Raw genomic sequence first — 12,161 nt, forward strand, 5'->3', positions numbered from 1 at the left:
GAACTGTGGTGGTTCACTGAACAACATGGCAAGACAGGTCATAAAATGGAGCTGAACTCACTTAACAAATGTCTTGCTTAGGGATGGAAATTTGGTACCCAACTGTGGTCATAAATCAGGGACTACCTGGGTCATTGACATGAGTTTGCCATCCTTTGTGGCATACAGGCCATGTCAATCAAGGACCCCCTGCTCTCTTCTTACTATGCAATCACCCGTAAAGAGGAAAACAGTGGACTATATATAGACTCCACCACTATAGCAGAACGGTGAATTTTGGGTGCGTTCTGCTTCATGCTCCTTACTGAAATTTGCCATTGCTCAGTATTAATCACACGCTGCACGTTGGAAAAAAATATATCCACTGTAGAGCAACTTCAGAGGTTTATGAGTGACACCTTTAACTTCCGCGCCTCTTCATCTCCTCTTTCGGTCCCACGTGAAAAGAGGAGCTGCACTTTTGCTTTCTGAAATAAGCAGAGAAGGAAACATGTACCGTAGCAGCAAACTTTTGTTCTTACAGAGGATGTAAAGAATGTGCTTAAAGCCAGGCGAGAAACTGTAAAGGTAAGACTCGTAAGCTTTTGTTTTATGTAGTGGTTAATTATCTATCTCGCAGGTGTTTCTTGTAATTAGTTGGGAAGCCATTTGCTTAAACTCCGTTGGGTTTCCGTCAAAGCATTTTACATTTGCAAACGGAATTAAAATAAAGTGAGAGGAACAGTCCCTCCGAGAAGATTTGGGGAAAACGTTTGCTGAGAAAGCCTAAGATTTCACAACTTCAAAAATCCGTAGACCGGAATACATTTAGATACCTGAAATAGCTATGCTGAAAACAGTTCAATCTATTTGTACGAACAATAGTATCTTTCCTAAACAGTGATCTGTTTCTCAAATTGCAGGCAAAGGAGTTGGATTCTTTATTTCTTTCCAATGGTCAGATATGGGAGATTCCATCCTATGCCCTACAATGAGCGTCTCTGCATTTGCAGAGACTGTCCTATTAGCATATACAGATTGTTACCTGTGTAAGGGAGTGAGAGACATATACCTTGGTCCATATACCAAAAGAATAACTCATTGGGATCCCCATATCAAAACAACTTCCCTTATGTATGGTCAGAACCTGAAAATAACATTTAACACCGCACAATACTTAAACAAAATGGTTTGGTTGAGATCTGCATATGTGGGACTGATTGGGGTAGATTGCAGGGGTGACACCAAAATATAATTTTATCATATTTTATCTATATCTTAAATTATTGTATTCTATTCCAATTTCATTTTAGACTATATTTTATTCCAATTTCATTTTAAATTGCATTTTATTCCAATTTCTTTTTAAATTGTATTTTATCAAATTCTATTTTAAATTGCTTTTATCAAATTTTAGTAATAATTTGTTTCTGGAACTTTGCGCGTTGATATGGCCCAAAGGCTAATCAATCAAGACTCAATGTAGATGTCTTTCTGGAAAGATCAATAACTAAATTTATGACAGAGGCCAAGAAATGGTTGAAGTAATATTATCAGTTGCTGATAATAGTTGCTATATGTTTCCTGGCACCTTGAATATGTATATGCATGTGCATATATAACTTTAAAAATATTTGTAAAGAGCTACCTGCAGACTGAGTTCTGCTTAGAGTAAATATAAAAGTCAGTGTAATGTAGTAATTAAGGCATGAGGCTAGGCTCTAGGGGAAAAAATCTTAGGTACAAAGCCAGCAAGGTGACCTTGAGCCAGTCACTCTCTCACAGCCCTAGAAAGGAGGCAATGGCAACCCCTTCTGGGGAAAAAAGCATTGCCAAGAAAATTGCAAGGACTTGAGCAGGCAGTTTGTGAGACTTAGGCATGATTGAACAGAAGAAAACAAGAAGAGATCTATTTAAGTCAAAAGGGCAACTGAGATTTATTGAAATTAATGAATCTGCTCTAAGCCGTGATTAAATCTGGCTTAAATGCAAGGCTTTCCTACTTGATAAAAGAACTTAACTTTGGGGGGGGGGGGGAAATCATTTTACTTGGAAAAAAGAGGAGATTCTCTTTGTTATACTGATTTGCAATTGTTTGCAATTATTTTGCAATTTTTGGAAATCTTTGCAATTTTGCCATGGAATAATTACAGCAGAAAAAAATTCCCATCTCTCCATTTTGAAGAAGTGGTTGCATCAGGGGTGAAATCCAGCAGGTTCCGACAGGTTCTGGAGAACCGGTAGCAGAAATTTTGAGTAGTTCAGAGAACCGGCAAATACCACCTCTGGCTGACCCCAGAGTGGGGTGGGAATGGAGATTTTGTAGTATCCTTCCCCTGCTACGCCCACCAAACCACGCCCACAGAACCGGTAGTTTAAAAAAAATTGAATTTCACCACTGGGTTGCATAGCTAACTTTTTTTTTTGAAATATTACCAGTGACACAATCCCAGTTCGGTTAGGAACCCCACATGGAAAAACAAATGGATAGAAGAGGCTTTACATTTAAGCAAGAATTTGAGATGCATTTAATCATGGTAATTGTCAAAAGTGAAACAAGATGCATTTGTAATGTTTAAAATAGCTTCTTATACAGTAGTGCATGAGTTAACTCTACCTTCTTTCTTAATTTATAATCCATTTCCCACTAAAAACAACCTACATATATAACTCTCTAGCACTTCAGGCCACCTTTAATCCTCATAACAACTTAGTGATGAAAGTTAGCTTGAGAAGCAGGATCTGACCCTGAATGACCCAGTAATCAAAGGTCCTTTCTCACCAATGAGTTACTCTGCATAAGTTGCAGAATAATCTACTTCTTTATATATATATATATATATATATATATATATATATATATATATATATATGTATGTGTGTGTGTGTGTGTGTGTGTGTGTGTGTGTGTGTGTGTGTGTGTTTTATTTTTTTATTTGTGCTGATAAATAAATAAAGGGAGACTAGTATAGATCTATTTCAAGCTATTTAGCTCTCATCAGCTAGCCATACCCTTACTGGGATTTGAACCTGGGCTAAATTGCATACTAGGCAGAGTTCTTAGCCATTAGGCCACAGGCTCTTATCCGTTATCAGCAAAGCCAGGGTGAAAGGTATCTATTAGATTTTTACAACCCCTGGTAAGCCCCAATTATGGGAGGAAGCTAACTGCTTCCATCATCTGTCAATCGGCTCGTCACAAGAGTCCATCACGACAGAAACCCAATATTTTTACTGTTGCCTTTGTTATATTTGTGGGTTTTTTTAATTTGTGCTGATAAATAAATAAATAGCTTGAAATAGATCTATACTAGTCTCCCTTTATTTATTTATCAGCACAAATTTAAAAAAAAACAAATATAACAAAGGCAACAGTAAAAATATTGGGTTTCTGTCGTGATGGACTCTTGTGACGAGCCGATTGACAGATGATGGAAGCAGTTAGCTTCCTCCCATAATTGGGGCTTACCAGGGGTTGTAAAAATCTTATATATATATACACACACACACACACACATACATACATGCATACATACATACATACAGCTCTCTGTGTGTATGTTCCAACATAACTCTGAAATATCTCAAGCATAACTCTGAAATATCTCAAGCAATTTCAACCAAACGTGGTACACATATGACTTACTCTCTGGAAACAAATACTGTGGGGGTAAAACACCCCCTAACAGCCTTTGGGATGTGTGTTCTTGGAGAATAATTTGAATTTGACCCTTTCCTCTCAGTGGCAGCCTCTCAAATACTGGAAGGCTGCTATCACGTCTCCCCTGGTCCTTCTCTTCGCTAGACTAGCCATGCCCAGTTCTTGTAACTTGTCCTCTTAACTTTTAATTTGTCCTTTTGACTTTAAGAAAAAGGATCAAAATAATTTTGCTCAATAGAGTCTTTGGAACAAGATGAAGTGATGGAATAGTTACCCGTGGGGAGTGTGTCATTGTCTGGTTTTCGGTTGTATTTGTGGAAACCTGTGGGAGTTATGCTGGAAGGCAGAGGTGTACAGACACCATGAAATGAAAAAAGAAACCTAGAACTTTGCTACTTGGACATTTTATAAATGAACCAATCCCAGCCAATACAACCTACAGCATGTTCACAATATTCACAATATGTCTATCAGCCCCAAAAGACAAATTAATCTCAGTGTCATAGTTCCAAATAGCATCCAAAATTAAATCAGAGTCCGAGGCAAAGGATTCCTCAAACTCCCAATTTATTAAAAGAGGCATGTTGGCACATCTGGGAAAAATCGAATCTGAAAGCTTCCTGGTTTTCCCCACCCGGTTGAAAGTTCAAGACCTTGCCCCCACACCAGGGATGGGTTCCTGCCAGTTCTAACCTCTTCTATAGAAGAGGTTCCACAAATCTACAGTGCCGTTTAGAACTGGTTCCGTTCCCTCCCCCACCCATCCGCACCACGCTTGCCCCGCCTGCCGCTCACTGATTGGCTGGCTCACCAATTGCCCCGCCTGCCTCTAGAGTCCTATCTAAACCTTAAAGTCTTAAAGCTGTCAAATTTGAACATCCCTGGGGTTTTTTTTCTAAAGGGTTAGGGGTGCAAGGGTCTTGTAACTTGACAGCTTTAAGACTTGCACACTTCAATGCCAGAGTTCCTGAGCCAACATGACTGGAGGAGGAATTCTGGGAGTTGAAGTCCACAAGTCTTAAAGCTGTCAAGTTTGAACACCTCTGGGGTTTTTTTCTCTAAAGGGTTAGGGGTGCAAGGGTCTTGTAACTTGACAGCTTTAAGACTTGCACATTTCAGTGCCAGAGTTCCTGAGCCAACATTTTGGTTGCTAAGCAAGAGCATTGTTAAGTGAGTTTCACCACATTTTACAAGTTGGCCACACCCACCCAGTCACATGACTGCCAAGCCACTCCCACCCGGTCACATGGCCAGCAAGCCACTCCCACAAAGCAGACCACACCTACAGAAGAGGTTCTAAAAAAATTTGAAACCCACCACTGTCCTACACCCACAAGCCCACCACATGGTCCAATATTCCACTGCTATCCTGGCAGTTCCACCCGTCCAGTTCTGGCCAGGTGCAGAGGCAAAGGATGACCTTGGCTTTCTAGAAAGAATTTTGTTATGGCCACATAGCATCTAACTCCATACAATCCTCCCTCCCATTTTCCCACAATAGAAAATGCATAGTAGAATAATAGAAAGTGTGGCAGGCCAAAGATCCAAAAGAAAAGATGGCTGCAGGCCTGACTTATGGAGTCTTTTACCTAACATTTGCCAATGTTCTTGGCCAACTCAAGAGAAGACACTTTTCTTTATTTTTGGACTCTTGTGTGTCTGTGAAAGACAACCTGAGTCTGCCCACAATATCCTTGGATTACACTTGATATCTTTTAAAAGGGTAACAAGGTCACATTGAAACTACCCTTGTATAATAATAGCTGAACGTCCTGAAGGGGTCCTGGCAGTGGTGGGTTTCATGTGACCTGGTGGGAGTGGCTTGCCGGTCATGTGTTCTCCCTCCCCCCCCCTCTCTCTCTCTCTCTCTCTCTCTCTCTCTCTCTCCTTCCTTTTGTCTCTCTGTCCCTTTTTTCTTTTTTTCTTTCATCTCACTTTTTCTTTCTTTTACTTTATTTATTTCTTCATTTATTTCTTCCTTTCTTTCTCTTTCTCTCTCTCTCTGTGTCAGTCTGTGTGTGTGTGTGTGTGTGTCAGTGGTGGGTTTCAAAAAATTTTGGAACCTCTTCTGTAGGTGTGGCCTGCTTTCCAGGTCCACTGGTGGAACCTCTTCTAACCGGTTCGGTAGATTTGATGAACCGGTTCTACCGAATAGGTGCGAACTGGTAGGAACCAACCTCTGGGTCCTGGGCTTGTTTGTTTTCTCACGAACATTTCATCACCAAAGTAGGTAACATCATCAGTGTTAGTAAGGTAAGTTTGCTCTCAGTTTATATTCTGGTGAGTACTGGTGGGGGTGATATTAGAGGTTCTTTGATTGGGCTGTTTCCTGTTGGCTCTTTGGCAGTTTCTTGATTGTGGTTTCGGTTGTTTGATTGTTGGTCTGATGTTAAACCTTGGAGTTAATCGATGCTGATCTGGGTGCTGATTGATGATGGAGAGCTGCTTTGCTCCCTTTTGAGCAGCACCCATATCGGCATAGATGAACTCCAAGATTAACATCAGGCCAACAATCAAGTAAACAATACCCCAGTCAAGAAACTGCCAAGGAAGCCAACAGTAAACAGTCCCTGTTGCAAAGCCCAAGGTAGCTTCTAGCATTTTTATTTTATTTTACAGGAATTCTTCTGGGCCGCAATGGAAGCCCAATGAGGATCCTTAAAAAATTAAAAGCGTTAAAGTTTCCTGTGTTGAATGTCCAGGAAATAAGGCATGATAAAACACAGAATAATAGTAGTTGGTAATTAAACATTTGGTCAAAAAAAATCTAGAGGGCAGCCATCAAAAACCAATAGCAATAGCACTTAGACTTATATACCGCTTCAACCTGCTTTTACAGCCCTCTCTAAGCGGTTTACAGCATCAGCATATTACCTCTGGCTGTGCGCCATTAAAAATGGGAGTTTTAAGGGCACTGCTGCAGCTTCTATCTCAACATTTGAGACTTTCCAAAGTTGAGGCTTTGGAAGAAATTCAGAGAAGAGCAACTAAGATGATCAAAGACCTGGAGATGAAAACATATGAAGAACGGCTGCAGGCTAGTCCAAAGAAAAGAAGAATTAGGGGTGACATGATATCAGTATTTGAAGGGCTGTGACAAAGAAGAAGGGATTAAATTATTCTCCAAAGCACCAGCGGGTAAGACAAGAAACAATGGATGGAAACTAATCAAAGAGAGAAGCAACCTGGAATTAAGGAGAAACTTCCTAACAGTGAGGACAATTAACCAGTGGGACTGCTTGCCTCCAGTAATCATGGGTGCTCCGTCACTGGAGGTTATTAAGAAGAGACTAGACAGTCACTTGTCTGAGGTGATATAGGTTTTCCTGCTTGAGCAGGGGGCTGGACTAGAAGACCTCCAAGGTCCCTTCCAGCTCTATTCTGTTCTAATAACCTTGGAAGCCCACTAAATTTTCTACATTAAATAGAATCGAGCCTTAGATGACTGTGATTTTTTTTTCTTGTGCCCCTTTTCGACTAAGTTGTCGTTTTCCCATTATCAGCTCATCCATTTGCATTTCTTTTTCCCTTGGTGATGTTAATCCAGTCACTAGCAGGCTTGTTATGAGGATACAATGATATATACTGTATATAGCCTTTATTGTCATTGTACAAAATAAATACACAATATTGGTTATGATGAAGTGAGTGCAGAATAATTGTGATCTATATACTGCTAAAACTCTCCTTGACATCACCTTTAACTGGGAAAAATAATTTACAGAATGTGTCCAATATCCAGAATCCACAAGTCTCTAAGAATGACATTTGGTTGCTTCAGTGTTACTGGCTACTGCTACGTTGCAGCTACAGTCATGTAATCTCCATTTCAGAGAGCCATGGTGGCGAAGCGGTTAGAATGCCCTCCTGCAGGCTACTTCTGCTGACTGCCGATTGCTGGCAGTTCAATTCTCACCAGGCTCAAGGTTGACTCCGCCTTCCATTCTTCCGAGGTCGGGTAAAATGAGGATGTTGGGGGCCATATGCTGACTTTGTCAACCACTTAGAGAGGGCTGTCAAGCACTGTGAAGCAGTATATAAGTCTAAGTGCCATTGCTAAATGCTGTTGCTATTTCAACATTCTATGACAGTTTCCCAGCCAATCTCGCAATCCCTTGCTCCGTCCCCAGCCCAGTGGCAACTGCTTATGGTTCTTGTGTTGGCATTATATATGGTATAGCAACAGTCAGTAGATGTTCTTAATCTATGTTTAGTGTTTTGCAAATAATGTGAATTTAGCTGATGTGTATAACATTATGTGCCTGGGGGTGGTGATGTGAAAAAGCAGCAGAAAGAATTACACCCCATTTCTTTATACTTCAAATTATAGACTCTTAGATGCTAAGTATAATGCAATGGGGTATAATATTTCTGCTGCTTTATATTGTTCCTACCAATTGAGTTCCAGGAGACACTCCTTATGCTAGCTTTCTTCATGCCGAGTCCCTCCAACTGTGTGAGACTATATTTTCAGACTTGTCAACTAGCTGTTAACAGCATGTTTGAAAGGCACATTATGGAGGGAAGTGATTTAGTAGAATAATATGAGATACAGCACTTTGCATTTTAATTAATCATTGAAAAACCTTCAGAGCGGGAATCAAACCTTGGCTATTTATATAACAGAGGACTTAACTATGGCTCAGCTAACCGTGACAGAAAGTTTGAAAGAGCCATTGGCTTAATGTTTTTCCTCAAACCACTGAACATTAAGTAATGGACTTCATCTATCACAATCAAAGAAAGGGAGACATTTAGAAGCTTTTGTTACTAACGGCACTGGAATTCGCTGTTAAAGACTTGATAGGTTGTGTAATCTGACTCATACAATAAAGCAGAATAAGAAATACAGCAAGATTACACCAGGGGTGTCAAACTCAAGGCCTGCAGGCCAAATCTGGCCCATGGGGTACTTAGATCCCGTCCATGGGGTCACCCTGGAAAGAGCGAAGGACTGTCCTGTGGGGCTTCTGCCAGCAAAAAGGGCTCCCGAGCTCCGTTTTCGGCTGCCCCGAAATAGCGAAACCTCTGCCAGTGAAAATGGACCTTGGGAGGTGCGCCTGTCCCCGATATGAGTGGTGATGAGCCGGCCATGCCCCTCCTGGCCACGCCCACCCCAGGAGACATTCCCAAACAATCCCAATCTGAATAGAAGCACCTTTATTTTATCATCTTTCTTTCTGAAGCTGGCAGGTAGAATGTCTGCTGAGGAAGGCGAGGTTAGGTTGGGAGGGGAGGCCATGTAGCCCTTGGTGTAAGCTCCGTCAAAGGAGAGGACCTTGGAGTTACAACTTCCTCTGATGTATCCAACAGAGGTGAGATGGAGATGGTTGATGGAACCAAGCCAACTTTGAGATATTTTTCATTGCACAGGACTCCATAAACTCTTATTTGTGTTTTCTTCACTTGCAGGTGTTCCAATTTCGGGGTACTGTGGAATAACAGCTATCAAAGTCCTTTTTGGTATGACAGTCGGAAAGGAAGAGAAGTTCTCTGCATGGGTGGTGGCTGTGATGTTTCAGATGATACCTGGTTCTCCTTGCCTCTTATCCGCAATGTACCTTTGGGATTTATTTGTCTTCCCTTTACTCAAGAACAAAACCTATTTGAGAGCGAGTACTCTGGGATAAAGCTTCTTCCAAAATCAACCGGATCCCATCATCAAACAAGCTAATCATCCTAATCAAACTCAACACAATGAAGAAAGCTGAAAGAGGACCCAAAGACGAGCATAGAAGAATCAGAGAAGAAAAAAGATCCTAAATCCTCTGATTATTATTTTTTTTAAATTGATTTCCCCTACAAAGAAACTGCAGAAAAATCTGTTTTTGCAAGCTTGCAAAAGAAAAGACGATGCAGCAAAACCAGACGGTGTCCAGCTTTCACAGACGCAGCGCCTCCACTCAGGTGATAGCTTTTTCACATCCTTCCCCTGAGAATTCAAGATAGCAACAATTTTGGATCATCTCCTTATCTTCCTCCTAGCCGCTCCGACACTTCCACCAGGAAAATCATGGCAGCCAATGACTCAAGCCATAACGAAGAGGAGTTTTTGAAACCTTTCTACGCCATCATGTACACCATCATCCTGGTCCCTGGGCTGATTGGGAATGTGTTGGCTCTCTGGGTCTTCTACGGATATATGAAAGAAACTAAACGGGCCGTGATTTTTATGATCAATCTGGCAATTGCAGACTTGGCCCAAGTTCTATCGCTGCCACTAAGGATTTTTTATTACCTGTCCAACAGCTGGCACCTGGGGAAGGAACTTTGCATGTTTTGCTTCTACCTCAAGTACGTCAACATGTATGCGAGCATCTACTTCTTGGTTTGCATCAGTGTGAGGAGGTTCCAGTTCCTCATGCACCCTCTGAAGTTCAGTGACTGCAAGCGCATCTACGACATGTACATCTGCATTGTTGGATGGGTTATGGTTTGCGTTGGCTGCTTAGCCTTCCCTCTCCTGCGTCTTACCTCCAACGAGACCTGCGCCAACAATAAATGCTTTGCGGACCTGCCCTTGAACAATGCAGATGGACCCATCCCAATAGCAATGTTGTCCTTAGGTGAGCTGGTTGGCTTTGTGACCCCTCTGTTGATCATCTTGTATTGTTCCTGGAAGACCATCTTATCTCTCCAAGAGAAGAACTCTGTTTCCCAAGACCTTGGGGAGAAACAGAAAGCTTTGAAGATGATCCTGACTTGTGCCATTGTATTTTTGATTTGCTTTGGGCCTTATCACGTCAGCTTCCCTCTGAATTACTTGGTCAAGTCCCAAACGATAGAAGATTCTTATGCCCGAAAGGTTATTTTGGTCTTCCACGCAATTGCCTTGTGTCTTGCCAGTTTAAATTCATGTCTCGACCCTATAATTTATTACTTTACCACAGATGAGTTTCGAAGGCGGCTTTCAAGGCAAGATTTACAGGACAGCATTCAATTTCATAACATGCGATGTGGACGTGCAAAGGAGCCATCGGAAATAAGTATAGTCGAGGCTGAGTGATCGATAGGAAACTCATATTATGGATGGGGTGGGGCTGATAACATCTTTATTTGATGCCATGATAACTTAGGGGGGAAATCACATATTTTAAACATTTCACTATCATACTCCTCCAATTGGCCCATATAGCAAGCATGGGGATAAAACTCAAAATAATGCTGTCTTGTTTAGTTTAACATGGAATAGAGAGAAGCCTAGATAGACTTTCAACATTCTGATATTGTTGTAGCCTTCCAGCAGAGCTGGCAGCAGATTCAGACAGTGAGGAGTTTGGGGAGGAAGATGGGCCAGTCCTGGAGTCTGGGGAAGGCTCTGATGAGGGCTCTGCATCGGAGGCAGAGAGGGGGCCAGAGCCGTAGGCCAGTTATCAGCTGCCTTCAGAGTCAGATATCAGTGAGGCAGATGAACAGCTGGAGCCTGTTCCCAGTGTGCGCATGGGCAGAGTTACCAGACGAAGGGGACAGCTAAAGAACAGGGGTTGACTTGGGAGTAAGGCCACAGGTGGACGATGAAAGGACCCTCCCAGAGGAAATAAAAGAGGAACATAAGGGGACTGAAGTTTGCAGGACATAATTATTTGCTTAATTGGTTCATGACTCTCCGAGACTCCTTGTTAAGTTTTGCAGATCTCGGCCTGGCAGTTCTCCAAGCCAGAGAAGGTCTGTGGCTGTAAATCCTCCCTTGAAAGAAGTTGCTGGATGTGAATGAGCAGAATTCACAGTAAATTAATAAAAGGTTTTTTGTCAGGATAAGGCTTTGCTTCATGCTCTTGGGAAGCCTACGTCAGAATAGATATATCCTACAACAATAAAGTAGGATTCCAGGAATCCTTGCTATGTTTCTTCCTCAATCTAGACTACTTATCTCAAGGGGTTCACGTCTATCTTGAAAGACTGCCCATGTTTCTCTCTGTCCCATTTGATGCTAAGAAAATCAAGATGGAGTTATTTTCAGTTTCTTTCTCATTCTTTCTTCTATTTCTGGCCTGTGTGATCTCTAGTCCAAATCCCTCCTTAACAGCATTCTCATACTTTATACCTCATTGACAACAATAACCCACTCCAGACATTATTGGAAGGATAAATCCTCTTGAGAGATAGTCGCATATGGGATGGAAAAGGGACAAGAGATGAAAAGAGAGAAAAGGTGTGCTTCTTTTTGATATCTCTTTGATAAAAAGGTATGAAGCAACACTCAGTTTTCTAGCATTGCAATTCTATTTTGTAAATGCCCACAGTATGTGAACTGTTAATTTAAGTATGTCTGAAATAATTTATAAAATCCTTTTTGTACCTTAATAAATTTGTATGTGTATGGTACTGTATGTGTGCGTAAAGTCTTTCTGAAATGTAGCTTGAGAACAATGGAAAAATAGATGAAATAATTTGTGGGGCAAAAAAAGGCTTAGATTTAGATAGATAGATAGATAGATAGATAGATAGATAGATAGATGGATGGATGGATGGATGGATGGATGGATGGATGGATGGATGGATGGATGGATGGATAGATAGA

General features: G+C 41.4%; 1 protein-coding gene across 1 annotated transcript; it reads left to right on the forward strand.

The window, feature by feature from the left end:
- Window positions 1-484: 484 nt before the first annotated feature.
- On the forward strand, window positions 485-10,933 carry GPR174 (G protein-coupled receptor 174). The gene is made up of 2 exons (XM_032228324.1): window positions 485-567; window positions 9,053-10,933. Exon 2 carries the CDS (start codon window positions 9,654-9,656, stop codon window positions 10,644-10,646), a length of 993 nt encoding a protein of 330 aa, XP_032084215.1. The 5' UTR covers window positions 485-567; window positions 9,053-9,653; the 3' UTR covers window positions 10,647-10,933.
- The last annotated feature ends 1,228 nt before the right edge of the window (window positions 10,934-12,161 follow it).

Source organism: Thamnophis elegans, chromosome 12 (assembly GCF_009769535.1).
Source record: "Thamnophis elegans isolate rThaEle1 chromosome 12, rThaEle1.pri, whole genome shotgun sequence".
NCBI classification, from domain to species: Eukaryota; Metazoa; Chordata; class Lepidosauria; order Squamata; family Colubridae; genus Thamnophis; species Thamnophis elegans.